The sequence below is a fragment of the Seriola lalandi genome, unplaced genomic scaffold (assembly GCF_002814215.2).
Source record: "Seriola lalandi dorsalis isolate HSWRI2012SDOR001 ecotype SW California unplaced genomic scaffold, Sedor1 jcf7180002054816, whole genome shotgun sequence".
Classification (NCBI taxonomy): domain Eukaryota; kingdom Metazoa; phylum Chordata; class Actinopteri; order Carangiformes; family Carangidae; genus Seriola; species Seriola lalandi.
The window spans coordinates 1,495,876-1,516,681 of NW_019525369.1; the positions used below are offsets into that span (position 1 = coordinate 1,495,876).

The following is a 20,806-nucleotide window of genomic DNA, read 5'->3' on the forward strand; positions in this document are numbered from 1 at the left end:
GGGGGGGGCGAGAGAGAGAGGATGTGGGTGGCGTGTAGCTTACAGGGCTCTCTCTCTCTCCAGGCTACATCCATGTCGCTACACAGGCAGCATCTAGCCTGCGTGTCACGTGGACAGGCACATGGATGAAAAGATTGATATACCTGTAAAACTGCCTGCTATAGCCCATGGCCCTGCAGCATGAAGTGTTCTATTGTTGGCCTATTGTGTCTGTGCCTGTGTGTGTGTGTGTGTGAGAGCACAGTGATGAATGCATGGAAACAGTAACCGAAACGGCTACAAGACTAATATCACATCCCATCTCTTTCTCTCTCTCTTTCTCGCTCCCTTTGCAATTTCACCCTAATAGTTCCAGAAACTGACCTCTCATATATCCCAAAGGCACGTTATTACATTTCCCGAAGTCGTATATTATCCACCACCCACCTCAACCCCTTATACCCCATCTCACCCTAGCCACCAGCAGCAACACGCCAATTAATGGGGTTGTTCACCTGGCGTTATAACTTAATAAACTTCGGGGGTAATAACTTTCTTGCTCTGCCCGGCAGCAGCAGCAGCACAAAGACTGAAGTGTAACCTTGTAGTTTATTCTGGATGGTCGCCCAGCACCAGTAACACAAAGAGAATCTGTAGCTGGAAGCTGGCTTAAAATGGATGTGATATTTTTTTAAAGGTAGGATTCTACTGATGTTATTCACACAAGCAATCATTTTAAATACCCGGGGAGGGGACGTCAGACCAGATCTGGACCGCTGCTGCCTGCCAAGATACATCAGGCAGACATGCATCACAGACAACTGAATTCAAAGAGCCCAGGTTAACAGTTTAGCATATTTGAGCCACTGACAGAGGCTGCCACATCCTGCCTTCAAGCCAGGTTGGTGATGTTGGAATTTGGACTTTCCAATGCCCTCATTTAATCAAATTTACCGTTTTGGAAGTGGAAAGAATTATTATTTTAGTGTTGGCAAAAACAGCTTCCTCTTAGGAACATGCCCCTCTTCAGCAACACGTAAGAGAAAACCAAGTAATTTGCCTCTAGAAAAACCTGAAACATAAACTATCTTGTTCAAAGTTCCCTCTTATTGTCGATAACAGCAAGAACCTGCAGGAATTCTGCCGTGCTGTAACGTTTACCACAACAGCTCACAAGTCAAAGCTCTGAGAGGAACTTGGCTACTGTCCAGTACGACCTTCAGACAACATGAAACCCAGTGTGCCAACAATGATGCACTTTTTCCCCTGTTCAGTATGCCTGAAGTTACTGTTCGCAGTGGTGTTAACATGCATTGAATTCACAGATATTAGTCACATGGCTGACATCACACTAACTCTGGTCTACTGACTTTGTGGAAATGAAGATTTGAGACTTGGATATATTTTCCCCAAACTATTAAAATGTAGACACAATGAGGAAGTTTTTTTCTGACACTGACGAATGAAAACCGACATCACAACCTGACTGAAATCTAGCATGAACCTTTAAGGAATAGTTCACTTTCTTCAATTATTACAGACCAAAACCAATTTTACACTTTGTTAAAGAAAGAAAATATAACATGCCAATTGGTGCTATTTTGTCACTGCAGGTTAGCTGTTTCCCCCCGTCTCAAGGCTTTATGATAGGATGAGATAAGCTAAGCTAAATTAAGATAAGCTGTATGGGCATGAAAGTGACGTGAATCTAAACATCTAACTCTGCAGGAAAGTTTGACAACACGCCAAAGTTTCCCTTTAACTGTAACCAGAACTAAACTGCCACAAAATGTAAGCAGCCCCGTCTGAAGACAATTTAATGATCATTTAGAAAAGATAATTAATAGATATGTAATTAAAAAAAAAGCTTTTCAGACAGAGGTTGTGCCATTCACTGCAACACAGAGCAATATATTTTAATGCAGCTTATTAAAAACTACCAGCATGTATTTCCAACCAGATTCTCATATACTCAGGAGGCAGTTTCATATTGTTCATATTGTACCAGCTGCTAAACCGAGACCGCACTGACCACCATATATTGAAGTAATGATAGTTACAGCCTGCATGGAGGAACAGTGTTTGCACCCATAAAGTGTTCAAAATGGCTGCCACGCGAACAATAGAAACAGCTTTCAGTTCCTCCAGTACAGCTCCCACTACCTGCCAAACTGACCCACTGCAATACATCCCAAAACCAGCCACAAGAAAAAGTGCTGACGCCCTACAACAGCTCAGATAGACACTTTTTTTTTATTGAGAAGACTCAGAGTTTTGTCCTGTTGGCCAGACTGGGAAACACAGTGTTACTGGTGGAAAGTCTAATAATTCAGACTGGAGGCCGATGGGCTCCATCCAGCCTCTAACCTGCCCTCCTGCCTGATGGATGGCACACTCAGCTGCTGTAATAAGCTGAATGAGTGTGTTTGCATGCATGTGTGTGTGTGTGTGTGTGTGTGTGTGAGAAAAACAAGGAGAAACATCTGTGTGTAGTGATAAAGTGTAGCCCTATGATTGTGTATAGTGTTTGTAATTTGTATTTCTTTCTGAAATGGCCAGGGTGTGGGTTGGGGGGTTGGAGGGTTGGGGGGGGGGGTGGAGGAGGCCTCCCTTCTTCTGTCCTTCTCGTGCACGGGCTTGCACACTCACAATGCACGCACACGGATCAAACGGTCTCAGGCTCAGACACATGGATCAGACTGCTCTGGCAGAAATTTCGATTTATAGGACGGGATTAGAGGAGGGAAACAGAGCCCGCTCACATCCAGCCCGGGTTAAAAAAAATATAAGAAATAAAGTTTTTTTTTTTAAATCCAATGAATATCTTTTAATGGAGCGTTTTCCTCGTCTGTCTGAAATAAGTCAAGAAGCTCGGACTGGGCCAAACCCCGCCAAGCGCATGATGGATTAAATGTTGTTGTTAGTGCGAGTGATGATAGAAAAACAGAGCAAACCCGAGTTGTACCGGCCAAACCGTCCGCGGCTTTATATCAAGATGATTGCAATTTCATGACAGGTAAAATATTATTATTATTACAGGGCGCGCAGATGAATAAAACAGCTACTCTCCTGCGACTGTGCGAGCGGCAGACTACACACCATAATAATGTGAAAACAGTTGAGCCCGCTGTGAAATATTATGGAGTAAATATTCAATCAGCTGCATTTGCTCAGTGGTTTGGTGTCGCTTGATTCTAGGCCTGAATTTTAGAGGTAATATTTTCACTTTGAAGCTTGAGATTGAGAGAAGAGTTTTTTTTTTTAACAATGATTCTGTTTCTAATGTTAAAACATGTCAAAATAATAAAAGAAAATATAAAAACAATGTTTTTTTTTCAGATACACGATCAGAAAACGGTATAGTTGAGTTTAGAGAGTGTCCTCTGCTCATCTTCTCGCTGGTCTACAGGAGTACCACCAGGATCCCGCTGCCGGATCTACACGATCCTATCTCTAGAGTCCAGAATTCTCGTCCTGGCCGGTGAGTCCTGAGTTTAGTCCACGCTGCAGGCTGAGTTACGAGGCGTCTGCTCTACTGAGAACTAATCTCGGCTGCTCTGCGGCTCCGAGCCGCCGGGCCAGTGATGGACGGCCTGACTCCTTTATGCTGTTTATGATTTTGTAGAATAAGACAGGGCCATGTATGTGTGACTGACGTACAGAGGATCATTCCAGCTGATGGACACACAGAGAGAGATGGTTTATCCGGATCATTGTGTTTACATCTCTCTGCTATAGAGAGCGGTATTTGAACAGAAATATGACAATATAGGATCTTCCTATAGGCAGACACGTGCCCCTGCCTCTACACAGGGAAATGATGGAAAGTTGTTGGCTGAAGAATTAATATCAAAGCAAAGCAGGAAACAGTGAGGCTCTGTGTCCGACTGGCCTCCCAGAGGAATAACACCACATATTCTGTTATAGGCTACAGTCTAAAGTCTACACTGCTTTAAAATAATCCAGCCTGTCCACGTCCAGCATAAAGCTCCTGAGTGGAGATAATGAGTGTAGATTAACACTTGGCAGTGGGCAGGAGGACAGAGACCAGGAGGCCTACAGGTCTGAAGCGGTGTGACTTTGACACGCAGACACAAGAGCGCTGACAGAGAGAAATGAAGATCTACCTCCAGTTTAAAAAAAAAAAAAAGGTACAAATCTAAAGCCACTCGCTCCTTTTCAAACCAAGCAGAAGTGCGCATGTCTCGGCAACTATAGCATTCAACAACAACCTGGAGGTTCCCCAAACTCAGCAACGTCCTCTCCTCACCGTCAGCCTGATGATTACAGGATGGAGATGTTTTAAAACACTGCAATATCTCACTATGAGTTTTATTTTTGTTTCTTTTCTCCCGCTTTAATATTTTAGTATAGATTTTATATTCCTTCCGAGTTTCTCACTTTGATTTCAAAGGTTTCCGGAAGCATCCTGACCCCTTTTCTTTTACAAGCCTCTGTAATAACGGGCTGTGTTCCTTTTAGATCACGCATGTTAAGATATAAAACTAATCCGTGAGATTAATTGGGCTCCTGGCAGGTAATCCAAACTAAAAATCATTATAGCTTACTTTTTACTTACTTTCAAACTATCATATGGGGATGACGTAACAGCATCACCCAACAATAAAAAAAAATCGAACAAGCTGTAATAATCCTTTTTGGTTGTTCTTGTTTCTTGTTTTTGTCAAACTGTGTGGATGTTATTTGGTGCATTTATTTATTTATTTATTTTATGATTGGCTAATTATCTTATAAATTGTCCATAAGTGTGTGCAGTTATGAAGCATCTCTATCTCAGCTCCGTGTCTGTTCCTACAGGAGCCGGCTGGTCTCAGGGACGATACGGGCAAATATCACAGTAAAGGCAGAGAGCAGGAGGTGGGGGCACTCTGCCTCTCCGGCTCTTTGTTCTTGTTTTATGGCGGCATTAAAAGCTTTTACAATCTCCCATTCTCTGCTCTCCCTCTCCCGCGCGCAATTTCCTGCTTTAATAACTTACTTTGATCCACGCCGTCTTTGTCCTCACTCCCTTCACAAATGTCCTTGTTTTCCTCGAACCGCGCTCCGGGGATGGCGGCTGGATGGTGGCTCAGCTCGCGCACAGCCGTGGATGTCGACTCCAGGATGTACGTGGTGGTCTCGTGCTGCAGCTGTCCGCCGATTTTGGGTGCGATCTCCCCGCCGAGGTGGCCGAGCTGAGGCTCCAGCTTGACGTGCCCCGTCTGGCCCTGCCCCGGGACAGACTCGGAGCCGCGCGGCGTGCAGTCCAGCCATGAGCGTAGGTACCGTGTTTCCGCGGCGGGCACGTGCTGGGCTGGGATGTACGGATGGTAGACAGCGGGGACGCCGCTGGCACCGTGGTGCGGACTGAACGGGCTCCAGGACGACGAGAAGACCGGAGGCTTCGGCTGGAAGCTGCAGGATGGGTAGGACTCGGGATGGGGATGCTCTGCGTGCGCAGCGCCGCCGCCAGGCTGCCGTCCGCCCGCGGCTGCAGCGGAGCTTGAGCCGGAGTACTGGACGCTGGGAAAGCGAGCTGGGGTTGAGAGTTCATCGCTCTCGTGACTTATGATGGAGTCCACGTAATAGTTGCTCAAAGTCCCAGAAATGGACATTCTCGGACATTATCTGCGTAAACGCCGCGAGTTCACTAAATAGAGAACAAGAAGAGAGACATTACGAGATTTTTCTCTCTTCCCCTCTCTCTTTCTCTTCCTCTGCTGTGTCCTCTGCTCGCTCTCCCCCTCCCTTCCTCTGTGTCTCTCCCTGTCTGTCTTTCTCTCTCCTGGATTCGAGCCCCCTTCCTTCCAAACAACTTGCTCACTATAGTGAAACAAAGTGCTACAGCCTACAGTCCTGCACTGTGCGAGGGGAGTGTGTGTGTGTGTGTGTGTGTGTGCGTGCGTGTGTGTGTGTGTGTGTGTGTGTGTGTGGGGAGGGTTGGGGGGTTCGGGACTTTGCGCGAGGCGCAAACTGATTGGCCGGACTTTTTCTTCGAGCCTGATAAAGCGTCAATGGAGCGTAAATCAACCTTCACCCCCCCACCCCACCCCTCTCTCCCTCTCTCACTCCCTCCCTCCTCTCTCTCTCTCTCTCCCTCTCCCTCTCTCTTTAATAGATTGCCCCTCTTCTAAATAAATTGTCTTGTTTATATGCAATATGCAAAATGAACAGTGCGTCGGTAGATGGAGTCTGTGTATCTACGGCTGCTGTCAAGACAGAATTATAGAAACCCGCGTGTGCTTCGTCTAGACAGCATGAGATGCAGAGCGGAGACAATGGCTGACAAACAGCCTAAAGTGACGCCATTGTTTTTATTTATTTATTATTTATTTATTTATTTACTTAATCAAAATAGATGCGCGTGCATTTTAATGTAAGAGCGCAGGAGAGGCATTACGCTTCTTGTAGAGCTGTGCACAAGCAATCACTTCAATCAATCCCAGCATCAGGGAGTCGGCATTTAAAACACCATTAGTATCAGGGCCAGTAGTCTCACACTTGAAGCGCGCCAGCAGCAGAGACAGGCCCGTGTTCTGTGTACAAGACAAGATAGATAGATAGATGAAATTCACACCTAGGTGTGTTTAATTATTTAGCCGCTCTCTAAATCTGCTCGGGAGCTTCTCTGTGAGCTGCAGAGCGCTTGACACACTTTTATTGGCAGATTAACAGTCATATTTGTTAACGAGCGCCATTAAAGCGGGTCCTGCGTGGTTATGATCCTTGTCTTAACAGCGCAAACTACTTCAACTACTTTTTTGGGGTCCGTTTAATACCATAATAAAATCCTACATGAGGGCGGCTGCTTTGGTTTTATAGGGCTGATATATGGCCTGTGATGGTGCGGACCGTAAACGCGACTGAGGCTGTTGCTGCCTTTTTCCCGGTCGGGTAAAAGGCGCTTCTCACTCAGCGGTCAGACCGCCGAGGGTAAACACAGCTCGGGCCGGAGTTCGGCGGAGGTTTCGAGGACCGAGGCTGACTATGGTGGACTAGGAGATGACCTGGCTCTGCTGGTCTGTGTTGGAGCTCCCGGTGGTGTACAGACGGCAGCGACTGAGGGACACAAGCAGGCATTTCGCCTTTAATGAGGAGAGTGATGAGCAGCTACCGGACTGGCTTTGAGTGCAGACACTTGGCTTCCCCGCTGACCCTTATCAAAGTCACCGAGACTGTAAGTGTGTATATTTCTTTACGATTATCACAGACGTGGAGTCTTGAGTCTTTCGGAGAAGGCAGGCTGCTGGTCGGGGCCATAAATCTGAGCTCTGCGTCGCATACACTGCTAACACGGTTATTTACGACAAATAAATATGAACTACGCATTGCTCATAGGGGCTAACGCCTTTATTTACGAGGATGAAGGTATAGGCTAGAGCGCAGCTGAGGAGAAATGATGAGTTGGACCGCAGACAGACCGAGCGGCTGGCTGAACTTTGAATTCAGGACCCAAACCAAGTGTCCTGAGCCCGGCTTTGGCCTTTGAGCCTGAATCCACCACGTTCATCTGTAGTGGACCTGATTCCAACTCCTGGGCAGCTTCCGATGGATCACAGCGAACCAGTAAGGGTCAAGTCTAAACTTGATTAAATGCTGATGAGTCAAATGTGTAATCTGTGATAATTAAGTAGGTGTCTGCATAAAGTAACAGCTGGGGATTTTAGCTGTGAGCTGAAAGATAAGTCACTTCCAAATGAATACATATTGTTGTGGAATAGTAGGTATGTAACCTCACTTTAGTGACGGCGCACAAGCTCCCGCTCATCCCTGGTTCTGTTGCATTTGTTGGTTCAGAACTTGTTTTTCACTTTCACAATCCCAGCCCCGTTGGCAGTGTTTCTGACATGTTTAGTGTAGAAACCGACTTTGTTTTCCAGTGAGAGATGCTCGGGATATTTCGCAGTCAACATGGCCTCTCCTCAGACCGCAGGCTGTGGGATTTTAATTTTCGGAGGGGCCTCCGCCCTGCAGGCCGGGCTGCCAGCGCGTTAATTGGAGACACTGGTGCTGAAGAAGCTTGAAAACATTATCTGCAAAAACCACCTTCATTTTCAACACGTTGCCTCACAGAAGCGACTTGGACAAGTAGAGTCTCCACACTTAGGTCAAAATATAGGCTATGTAATATTGTGAGTATTGTTTTCCTGTGCGCTTTAAAGGGAGCTTCCAATATCATGAAGTTAAAATAGTTTTCCATCAGTCATTACGCAGGGTAACGCAGAGGGATCGGGCCAGAGGGAGGTTATTTATGGGCAAAAACTGAGCTTCTGCTGCCAGTAATGAGAACTGTAGAGTAACATGCAGATTACAGTCTCTCCAGTTCACTCCGAGTCGCTGTTTTATTTCTCTCCAGACTATTAAAGTGATAAAGGATTTAACCATTTCAAACATTTGGGAAATTCACATCAAACTCTCAGCTGATATGAAGAGATACAGTTCTAATAGAGGTTTATTCACAGTGAATGACAGAGACCAGATCAGTGGAATAAGTCTACAAGCCAGGCCACCAATAAAACTATTTACAGTACAATAAATGGTGTTTATGACAGCACACCTTCTCTTCTTTTCCAGCAAGTGATTTGATTTTTAATCCCCCTTAAACAAGTCAGTGAACAACCATTAAACTAGCTGGCTCATTAAAAACGTGATAAGAAACCAAGTCAACTCATCATGAAGGAAATCTTACATTTCAGCGTTGCACAGTTAAAAAAACAAAAAAAAAACATCACAGTGTCTGTGTTGATTTGAAATATACTGACATTTGAATTCCAGCCGGGAATTTGGTTTCCCTGCATGGAGCGAAAGCCTCCATTCGCACCAGTGGACCAGGATTTAGAAAAGCATAGCCTACATTTACACCGCATTTCTAATTTCACTTCACACACATCCACAGGGTATCTTATTTTGAAAGTGAAATATTGTCTAAATATTTTGGGATGGAGAATCTGCCCGTAAAAACAACCGATCACATTATAATCCGTTAAAAGTTTTATTTTGGGTTAAAGTTTATTACACTTTATTAATGCCGAGGGACAAACAGTCTGAAACTTCGTTCACATTCAACCTCGTGAAAAGGTGACATTAACACGTGCCCCGTTAATATTCCAGCAGCTGTAAAATGGAGAGAAATGTAAAAAACGACAGATTTCCTTTGACAGGGATTTTTTTTTAAGTAGATGTGGAGACAATTTCAAATTACAGCGCAGTCAAATCAGAATATTGTAGGTTACTGATTTCATTGTAGTAAATTCAAGCTTGTGTACAAAATGTATAGCCAAGCATTATTATTTATCACATATCACACAACGAACACATTTTTTTATTTCATTATAAAATTTTACTACGGAATAATTGAGGAAGACATTTGAAATATTTTCTCTATATGATGAATTTATTATTGTAGTGCGTATAAGAGACTGTTCATGGAGGCCTGTTACATTAAAGCGGGCGAAAAACAGACAAAATTGCGAAAATAATTAAAATGAGGTGATTTTTAATCATTGTTTCATCAGATAATACATTTATTTTCTTCAATCATAGTTTTGTAAAATATGACGTGCTTGTGGAAAAAGGCAAAGGCTCTGAAGCTGCTTCAAAAATACTTTATTGTTCTAGATTTAATTTAATAATTTAGGTCTATGAAGAAAGATGTGGAGCCCAGCTGATCAATAGTCTATATTTAACGTTATGAAGAACATGACTTTGTTTGTATAATACGTGCGCATTTATAGTATTAACATTTCATTACAATTAGATTTTTTTTCCCCATAATATTTCCGTGCACTGAAACCAATATTGGATTCTTGGAAATTTATAAACGTATAAATTCAAAGATAAAGGGTAAAATAGTAAATTAAATGATGTGATCTCGACTGATGTAGGCTAGATATGACTAAATATTCATTCTAGTCTTCCAAATGAATACGCGTTCTTATGTAATGTAATGTAGGCCAATACTTACCGCAGCAAACACTAAGTTCTGTAGTGTAAAGATAAATCATGCAACAGCATCATTTGTTAGGACTGATTCAGGCTTTCTACTCTGATGAAAAAGCATGAGTAGCTACGGAACAATAATGGCTCCTGAGCATGATAACCTGTTTGATTGAAACACGCTATATATCTTAATAACAGCCAGCCTGCGCCTCATAGATCATGCACAGCATCACATTTCTCAGTTGAAACTCCTGAGGAGGCTCCGGGCGCTCTCCCCAAGCCTCTTTACAGCTCAGATGCTAACGTTGTCTTTGTAAACTAAGTCAGTAGAGACTTATTAACTGACGGTCCACCCGAGCAGGGGAGAGGAAAAATGCATCATAATGTGGGATGAGGCCTGAGGAATTATCCTGAGACACATCTTACTGAGGAAAAGTCCAGCTGCCATGCACAGTGTGTGTGTGTGTGTGTGTGTGTGTGTGTGTGTGTGTGTGTGCGTATATGTGTGTGTGTGTGTGTGTGTGTGTGCGTGGAGTAACTCCACTTCCTCTATGAATACATTTTCAAACATTTTGTTTATTAAGCTTATTAAAAAGTCTTTGAACCTTTGATGTAGAATGACGTCACTCCCACAAGAAAATATGAACATAGCACAGTGTAACATGTATGTATGTTGTGTTATTCATGTTGGAGGAGTATGGATGCGCCACCACTGAGAATGTGATTAAGGGACGGACTGTGTTGATCTGGAAAGACTCACTTGTGAAGGGCAAGTGGAAAGACTTTGTTCATCTCTGGAAAATCATCAAAGATGTTGATTTAACCTGAAAGGAAATTGTAAAAAACCACAGGGAAATATTTTGTTTTTTTGTTTTCTATCTGATATCATTGCAACTTGATTGTGTGTGTGTGTGTGTGTGTGTGTGTGTGTGTGTGTGTATGTATGTGTGTCTGAGTGTAATGTGTGTATTTTTGATGACAAACTGTTGTGTATGTTGCATTGTGTGAAAAGAAAATGACAATAAACATATTAGGAAAAACACTTGTGTCATTAATTCTGCAATAGAAATAAAACAGAAAGTTGGTCCAAACATTGCGACAGAAGTTCCTCCAGATGTGTGGCCCTTGTAGTTTGATTTACTTTCACTTTCTGTCCAGTTCATCCTAAACCAGCTCCATGTGGTTTAAGTCTGGAGACCGTGCTGCTCTTTATCATGTAAAACCACAATTAAGTTCTATTCTGATGTTTTAGGGTAATTATCCTGATGAAAAATAAATCATTGGACAAATGTATTTTCATTATGTTACCTATATTCCACCTAAAAAATCAACTAAAATCCGTTCACATTGATTGTAGTGAATTAAAATGTTTGTCCTCATTTAGTCTAGTAAAATTCAGTTAAGTTTAGTTAACATTAGTCAAACAGGTTAGTACAACAAAATTCATCCTTGTATGATCTACTACTGGTTTAGTCTGTTCTAAAAATGCCTCCTTACAATCTCCTTATAAAATACTAAACAATTTTAACAAAAACTTTATTTATTTATTGTAGCTGTTTTCTCCCCCTTAACCACTCCATACCACACATTCCTTCAGGTATATTAACACTGACTCACAGGCCTAAATTTACCTTCATGCCACCTGAGAAAACCAACAGTCCTGTAATCACACTGTTCTGAAGGGTGGTTGACCCAAACCTCAACGCTGAGATACCAGCTGAGAGGAATAAATGAGATTTTAGTATGTAACAGGTACATTTAGAACCATTCCACCCACAGCAATGCATGTAGACTATAAAGCTTATAGAAGCCAATTACTACTGGGATATTGTCATTTTTAACTTAATTACCATTTTGTAAACACGGAATAATTACAATCTGATGAAACATGACAGCAATATTTCTTGCACTGTCTTTTTGCGATAGGATTAACACCTGACTAACCTTGTGTGTCACTTGCCTTTTTCATCACCATTCTGATATATACAGCACCACTTCCTGCCGTACAGTCCTGATGATGCATCAGAGGGAGTAAAATACTGTTTTTTGTTTTTTTTACAAAACTACCTTTGCTCAGACATAGGGTTTGTAAATTATCAACAAAAGTTGGGAAACCTGTAGACATTGTTTGCATTAATCTTGAGCCCTGAAAAAAGGCCTGTTTTCTATTAAATTTAGATTGGAGCCCTGACCCCATGATCCAGTGTTGGTTAGCCCATGCCTTGAATTTTCCTGGAGGGTCCATTCTGTCAAAATCTCTCAGCCGTTCCTCCACATTGAGCCGTTCCATGCTCAAGCAGTGTTTGTCCAGTTAAAGCTAAAAATACACATCAGTTAGAATAATACTGTAGTGGAGTGATATCTCTGGTTACATCTGATCTCAGAGCAGCGTTCTGTCCCACAACGGATCTGATGCCTGTTTGTATTCATCATGTAATTCACTACCCTCTTGTGGTGGCAGCAGGTTATTGTCTCTGGAGGCTAGCTTGACATCCAGCTGTTGTGTCTTTAGTTTTTGTGTGTGTGACTGTGTCCCATTGACAAAGTCTGGAGCTGGTCAAGCAGAGAGGACAGCAGAATTTTTAGAAGGTTTGTGCATTGAGGATAATCCTGGGATTTTAAATGGGTGACTAGCTATAGTCAAAGTGTACTTGTCAGGCTGTGCTTGACTCAGCTTCTACTGCTCTGAGATCAATTATGATAATGTAGCATTATACGCATGCACAGACCTGTGTGGAAACTAAACTTGCTTATAGTGCGCTAAGCAGCAGCAGCAGTAGCAGGTAAACGGGCAAATTACTCTGATTTATCATCTCTGTGTGAGGTCTGCTGTAAGTTTGAGAAGTTTGAGACAGAATATTGTTACAGGAGTAGAGCATCTCTTTTCAGGAATAGATCAGTACGTAGGTTGTGTGTGTAGCAGGTAAGAGAGAGAAAGAGAGAGAGAGAGCAGTGAGGCTGGTGACCAGGGAAGAGATAGCAGTTAGCAGTGTAGCTATGAACGTACATTGTGATGTATGTGCACTTTAGGTTGTTTGTCCGTAAATAAATGCTACAACTCCTCAAGACTGAAGATCCTGCGTCTCCCCTGTGCTTAAACTACAGTCCAGATGATGAACCAGGAAAGATTAACAACACCAAAGCTGGTAAATACAGGATTCTACATTGTCATTGGAGTGTGTCATTGTCAGCTAATTGTAAATGTTTTGAAGATTACCATAGCTATTATTTTTTAGATATTTTTCCCCTATACTGTCAGTTCAAGTGAATAATCTTGATACTACTTCAGGATTTCAGAAAGGTGAAGATGTCCAGGCAGAGAGCAGCAAAATGCAGGAGAGAGACTTTTAGCACAGAATCATGAGTCAGGACAGGCCATGAATTTAAGAAAGGTTTGCTGGTGCTACTGTCATGAAAAGGTATGTTTCGGTCTGGGCCATATTTTTCTTGTTGGTGTAGTAAACCTCTGATTCACAGATTGAGATGGTTTTTGGAGTGGTGGTAACACATCCCGTGATGATTTCCACCTCTAGTCTCTGCCACTCAGGTGTTGTTGGCCCTGTTGAGACTCTCAGGCTGAAATTCTGCAATAATTCAGGGCAAAGTCTCTTACTGAGACCGGAGCACAGTGTTTCTCCAGCATCTCCAGCACCAGCTTGTTGGGCATCAATAGGCGTTGGCCAGGTCTATCCACAGCACCACCAGATCATCCCTGTTCTCCTTATCTTCTCTGAGGAGCTGTGTGGCCACATCTGTGTGCTCCAAAGAGCCTTGTACCAGGGATACCACTGAAGTGTCTGCGTATCCAGAGTTCAGCCTGTCGCTCAGCTACAATGCTGAAGAAAATCTTGCCTTCCACACTGAACAACAGGATGATTCTGAACTGCCTGAGTCCTCCTCTTTCGGAGTCCACGCTGCTTCTGCAAACCACCACTGATGTGCTGCTTTGGTCCTTCTCTGATGACCTTAAAGATCCTTCAAAGCTGGTGTAGCAGCTTGATGCTTGCACACCTTGTAGGATGTTCTACTTGGTCCTGGCACTGACCTGGATATTGCTTTCTTCACCGCATCCTCGACTTCTTTTCAGGAATGGCTCCCTCGGGTGAAGTTCCTCAGCAGGCTTATCATGGCCTCACAGTTTCCTAGGTCTTGGTCTCTGATGTTGTCACTGAAGGTGTTGTGGAGGTGTAGGTTAAGTTCCTCCTTCAACCAGGCTAGGATTTCACTGCGTGTCTGCCGGAGGAGCTGCCTGGTGGATCCAAATGGGTTGTGGATGATGTCAGTCTCCTGAAGTCAGTCAACTTCCTAGACCTCTTCCTCCACTGTGTTGCTCAGCTCTATGCAGGGTTAAGAGCCTCTTCCTGAACATGAGATGAAACTCTGCGAGTGGTACCCGCTCCTCAATAGCTTCCTTGTGCTGCTCCTTCAAGGCTTTTCAAGTCTTTCCCGATTTTGTGGATTTTTCTTGGTGCAGAGTTTCTTCACTCCACTGTCTTCTTCAACACCAAACCTGTCAGCAGTTATGCTCACTATGATGGTTGTCATAGTTTGCAGCCTTCTCTCTGCATCCCCTTTTGCTGTTGTTTCCAGCACCTTATCTTCATCCACATCAAACTTCTGCCACTCTGTTGTTTGTGGCCATCCTGATCCTTCTGTCCCTGCTCAGATCTGACATTAACATGTGTCTATGGTGTGAATAGATCCAAGACACATTGAGGACGCATTTGAAATCTGATCACTCGGACCACATTCAGAGGTGGTCTGGGCTCTGTGGGGTGCTGCCACGCCCAGCTCCTCCTGTGTCTCACCAGCTGCTAGACCTGGTGTAGTGTTTTTAGTCTCTCCTTGCATTTCATACTTGACTGATAGATCACTGTGCCTTTCTTAGATCTTGCCACACATACAGTGAGGGTGTTCCTTCTTTCTCTGATCCATGGCTTGCTTTGGTTGCTCCTTCACAGAGGGTGTGGTTAGAGCTGTTAACCCACACCACCCACAGTTGATGTCTTTCCGAGCAGTCATCTCTCATTCCAGTTGTCACCAATCTCTTCTTGTTTGTCAACCAGCCTATTCCTGGAAGCCACTGGTTTCTCCAGTCTGAGTCATAATTAAACATATACTAATGCTAAGTAAGGGCACATCGTCAGTGATGTATCCTGAGGTCATCAGGTGTTTCATGCCTTTTCAACATCAGACACCCTCACTCAGGCCACATAGCTGAGGTCAAACCTTAGCTTATCTCCTTGCTGCACTCTTCCATGGATTCTCTCTCTTAATCCAGAGCCACCTGGGGGCTTTCTCATGCAGCAGCCTCTGTGTGGCTGTAGCTGGCCCTCCTCCTCCTCTCACCTGTGATGCAAAGCACAGTGCAAACCATACAGATGGACTGTACTGCAAAGCCTCTGTACCCTAGCTCCACAGGCAAGCACCATTCCTTCCTTATCTGTGGCAGTCGTTGACTAGGTACACAGTACAGGACTGTGACACCAGAATCTGGGGTTATATCCACAGTCCTGTCTGTGGTTGGGTATAGGCAACAAGAGCCCTTTGGTTAAGGTCAGAGAAAGAGTGTGGTTTTGGTTAAATGTAAATAAACAGGTTGTGTCTGAAGTCAGTGTAAACATTTTCTGTATTAAACCACACCAGGATCTTTACCAGGACCTGAACCAAGAGCTATGAGAGTCTGAACAGAACCATAAAAAGTTTAATAAGGCGAGAGAAGAGAGGCTCAGAGCCTCCTCTCTTCTGACTGGTTCACCGACCTGTTGTTACTAGAGCTCCAGAGAGAAGCCTGGGAGGAAATGTAAAACTACATTGAGATGGTTTTTGGTTCTTTAAACCACAAATATATCTTCTTATGGATCAACACTTCAAATAAAACACTGGAAAACTGTAAAATATTGGACCTTTAAGTACTCGAATACTTTAGTTGGCTACAATTTTGATGTTCTGACTCTTTTACACCACCACATTTTAAAAGGTAATATTGCATGTTTTACTCCACTAGATTCATCTAACAGCTGTATGTACTTGGCACATTCACATTTTACATAAAAAAGAGTTTATAAAATATGATGCTCGTTATGGATCAAACTAATGTCATCTATGTCGTGCTTCAAATGACTTCCATCTTTACCAGCTCCAATAAGAAGTACTGCTTACACAGGCAGTAACATAGTCATATATAAAATGATGTCCCATGAAGTTTTGAGCTACTCAGGCTACAATCACTGCTCATCTCCTGCGGATGTAATCGAACTAAAGTTGAAATTATCCCACAACCCTCGGGCTCATGCTTAGGAGCTTACAACATTTCTAAAAACCAAACTAAAAACTAAAAACTTTCTGAAAACTGCAATATGATGATAGGGTATATTATATGTGATAAGATGATACTTCCATGTCATTAATTTAAGTGGTGATACAGGAATTTCTGATTACAGCTCTTATGTTGAAACTAACAAACTTATTATTGAGGTAATGATTAAACATTGTGAATTTAAATAAAATGCACCATTACTTTTTACAGTGAAATGCTTCATTTACAGTCTATATGTCAATAACAACCTACACTGTGTGTTTGATGTGATGTTGAGAGAACAGGGAGCTCGTACAGGTGGCTGCACTGGTGCCAGAGCACAGTCAGACAGTGAACTGTGGTTGTTAAATGTTAATGTGCTATTAAATGCACTGCAAATTATACGGAGACCCTTGACCGCTGACACAGGAGAGAAAGAGGGAGCACAGATTTACAGCTTGATGGCTGCACGCTGAACTTCATAAAACATATTATGTTTGAAAATGAACAGCGCAGGGTTCATCATCACAGCACTACAGAGGATGCACAAGGAGAAGAGGGAAGGCCAATTCCATCTGACCTCTATCTGACACACGCACACACACACACACACACACACACACACACACACACACACACACACACACACACACACACAGACAAATCCTGTGAAAACAAATGTTAAGCATGTCTAACCTTTATGCCAGAAAATTTAATTTAAGGGTCTCATACAGTCTAAAGGTCTCTGTCCATGTGTAGTGTGATTATAGATCAGGTCTAGGTTCTATATTAATACTGTGAAAGTATCAAAGCCTCAGTCCACAGAGAAATGCACACAGCCTGTATTCAGACACTGAGCCTTAAAACCAGCAGTCAGGACTTCAGGAACTTTGTGATGTCACAACGCCCCGCCCACCTGGACCCACCATCCAACCTTGCAGGATTTGGTTTCTCTCAGTGTTTACCTGAAATCTGCTGTTTTTTATTAGATCACTCAGAAAACAATCAGTCAATCAGAAGAGAGGATAATATGATATAATATAATATAATATAATATAATATGTCTTTCATTCAAAATTTTACTTGAGTAACTTTTAGATCAAAGTACCAAAAGTGACAGTTTTCATTATACAGAATATTATATATATATATATATATGAATTTTTATATATAGTCATATAATTATCGATGCATTAATGGACATCACTTTAATGTTACAGTTGCTAAAAGTGGAGCTACTTTTTTATATACTGCTACTTAGCTGAATTTATAATGATCAATCACTACTCATATGTTCAGTGAATTTTGTAGTAACAAGCTGAATCTAAAAAGGGGAATTGTTTATGTCCAAACTGACAGCCATTTTAGAGGAAGAGCTGATGAATGTATAAGCTGTGTAATAGAGTTGTGGAGTTGGGGGAGCTATTTTTGATCCCCTGGTTCCAGAAGTACTAATTTCCATTTATTTTTCCTACAGATGATGTTACATGACTCACAGTCGGAGCTCCTCTACAGCTTGGAGCAGCTTCAGACTCTTAATCATCTTTCCAAACGATGAACAACTTTACAGAATGTCAGGTTCTTTGATTCGAAGATAGTAGATACAAGCTTGAGTGCATAAAAACTTTTAGATAGATGTTAATGCTCAAGGTGCATTTCAGAAAGAAACATACACTAAGGTTAGCGGTTTGTGACACGTGCCACTGAAGGAAGGTCGAAGCTGAAGATTATGCTGTTCAGAAAACTGAAATACAATCTGCTGCTTAAATCAGGTCACTTTTAAATCTGAGGTCAACTCTGGTTCAGTAACACTAACGCTGCATTTTCTTAACAACTGCAACAGCAAATCACTCAGATTCCTAACTGGCTTCTGCTCCCTTGCAACAGGCCATGAGGCTCATGGGTATTGTAGTATTTACAGCAGTCTGTCATGATAAAATATGATTTATGAATCAGAAACAAAGTGAAATAAATATACACTGATGGGAAACATATATGATCATCTGGAAACATCCTGTGTTTCTGTAATCAATCACATTGAGGACATTGTTGAAGGGAAAATTGAAATGGGAATCCAGACTGAAGAAAAACACTTCTATTTATCCATAGGATGATGTTGTTACTTTGCAACAATAACTGCTTATTGACTTTGGATGTGTGCAGGCCAGGAGGAAAACTGCACTCCTCTGGAAAACTATGAACACAACTTCTGCAGGAATGTTGAGCTTGCAGCTTGTTTTTCCTGGGAGAGAGCTTTTTTATTTTGAAGTAATTTTTAGGGCGTTTTTTTGTCTGTGTTTTGACAGCGACAGAAATGTTGGGGAGAGAGAGCGGATGGCAGGCAGCAAAGGGTGGGACATCTATCTATCTAATGAAAATATTCTAGATGTCTTATGCATCACTCATTCTCAGAAGAGTCACCTGCTGTATTTGGTGTCTTTGAGCATTTTGCTACTACAATGCAAAGCAAAGGTCTGTCTGTAGGTTTGGACTGTGTGGCTGCACAGCTTGAATATGTAATGACTTACACATCAGTGAGGTTCAGAGGATTAAAGGAATAGTTTAATATTCTATCAGAGAGTGAAATGAGAACATCAATATCAATCTCGTGTCCGTGTGTTAAGTAAAGAACTGAGGTTAGTATGTGGTTAGCCTAGCTAAGCATAAAGACTGGCAGCGGGGGGAAACAGGTCGTCGGGCTCCGTCTAAAGCTCACTGATTCAGGACACTGTATCTCATCACTTTAAACTTTCTTTCTTCAAATATGTATGAAAGAGCAAGGCCAGTCACACACACACACACACACACACCATGTTCATCATTTTGCTTTCCTCAGTTACAACAGTTATATTGTATGAATTTACAGATACAGTTTTTTTTCAATTGCTTTCACATATTTTCTAAACGAGGTCTCTTTTTTTCAAAACTCTGCACACACATCCAAAAATCACACACACACTTTACCATGCCCCATCATTGCCATATTTTCTTCTTCTCCTGTGTTTTCTTTGAAGTGCTGATCCATAAGAAGATATATCTGTGGTTTTAAGAACCAAAAACCATCTAAGTGTAGTTTTACATCTCCTCTCTCAGGCTTCTCCCTGGAGCTCTAGTAACAACAGGTCGGTGAGCCAATCAGAAGAGAGGAGGCTCTGAGCCTCTCTTCTGATTGGCTGACTGTTTGCTGAGTGATCCAATAAAAATATAGAAGATTTCAGGTAAACACTCAGAGAAACCAAATCCTGTAAGGTTGGATGGTGGGTCCAGGTGGGCGGGGCTTGGGGCGTTGCTGAGAGCGGTTTTAATGCTCAGTTTCTGAATACAGGCTGTGTGCATTTCTCTGTGGGCTGAGACTATTAATACTTTCACAGTATTAATATAGAACCTAGACCTGCTTTGTAATCAAACAACACATGGACATCAACCTTTATACTATATGGACCTTTAAGCTGCTAAACACTCCACTGTGTTCACCGGCCGGTCTCTCACCGTGTCTGTCTGCTGTTTGCTACTGAGCAGCAGACAGTGGGTTTTTAGAGCAAAATGACACCATGAAGGTGGTGAGAGTGTTGTGGCATATTGCTTTGCTACATTTTCACCAACAACCTTTATATAGCAATAATTATCCCACATTTGAAAACTCCATGCTGGTGAAAATGTGATTTTATCATTAAATGATATCCACGTCAAATACAACAGACAGGGCTGCCAGAGACACCAGAGAGAAACATCACACATTTGGAATCACCACCTAAGTGACTTAGTAGCTGTGACCACATTAGATTTCACATTAAAGAAATACGTTTTTGTAAAAGCCATCAGATTCTCCATTTAGAAACATAGAAAAAAAACATTTTGACTACTGGACAAAGGGGCAGTGAACAGATGACAGAGGTGGTCTTGTGCTTGGTTTCCTCCTCTCCTCAGTGTGTTGGTGTGCAGCTGGTGTGATTCAGGCAGTTTCAGGTTCCTGTGATCTTAAGCACCCAGCCCAACAACTTGAAACTACCTACATCACACAGCCCCTGTATGAATCCAGTGACTCTACTCATGGTGAAGGTGGAAACACTCCAGCTGGTTCCAGGATTTCACACAGGATCAACACTCGTCATCAAAACCGACAGAGTAGAAACTGATTTAACAATAGTGAGAATAATCTCTGAAACAAACAGAGCATGTGACACTGAATCTCTCAACATGTTCTCAAAACTTAATGACAATATATAGGAGGTCTGACTACGGTGGCCAACAAGGGCCAATGCGCTGCAACAGCCCAAAACACTTCCAATAGGAGAAAGGAGCTGCAAATTCGGAAACGATGCAGGTTCAAAAGCACATAAGAAAATAGAAAAGAAATATAACAACAGAAACGTGCTGCAGGAAGCCAAAACAAATACAAAAACGATGCAACAACAAAAACACACAAACCGCCAAAACAAATGCCACAGAGAAAGCGGTGCATATTCAGACAACGCAACAGAAGTGCTCCCGGCCTCTAGGGGGAGGGCGAAGTGGAACATCTTGAGCATAAGCTTGAGCTCCGAGCTGAGAGGCCAGACCTGTGACCAGTCCTCTGACCTTTGACCTATG

The 20,806-nt window shown here is 42.5% G+C and overlaps 1 protein-coding gene across 1 annotated transcript in view; it reads right to left on the bottom strand.

Annotated features, from left to right (window-relative positions):
- The window catches only part of hoxb9a (homeobox B9a), a 10,959-nt gene extending 5,054 nt beyond the window's left edge, over window positions 1-5,905 (bottom strand). Inside the window, exon 1 of the mRNA XM_023426230.2 lies at window positions 4,979-5,905. Within this exon, the coding sequence (XP_023281998.1) occupies window positions 4,979-5,594 (616 nt within the window). The 5' untranslated portion in view covers window positions 5,595-5,905. The remainder of the gene's footprint in view (window positions 1-4,978) is intronic.
- Between the last annotated feature and the right edge of the window lie 14,901 nt (window positions 5,906-20,806).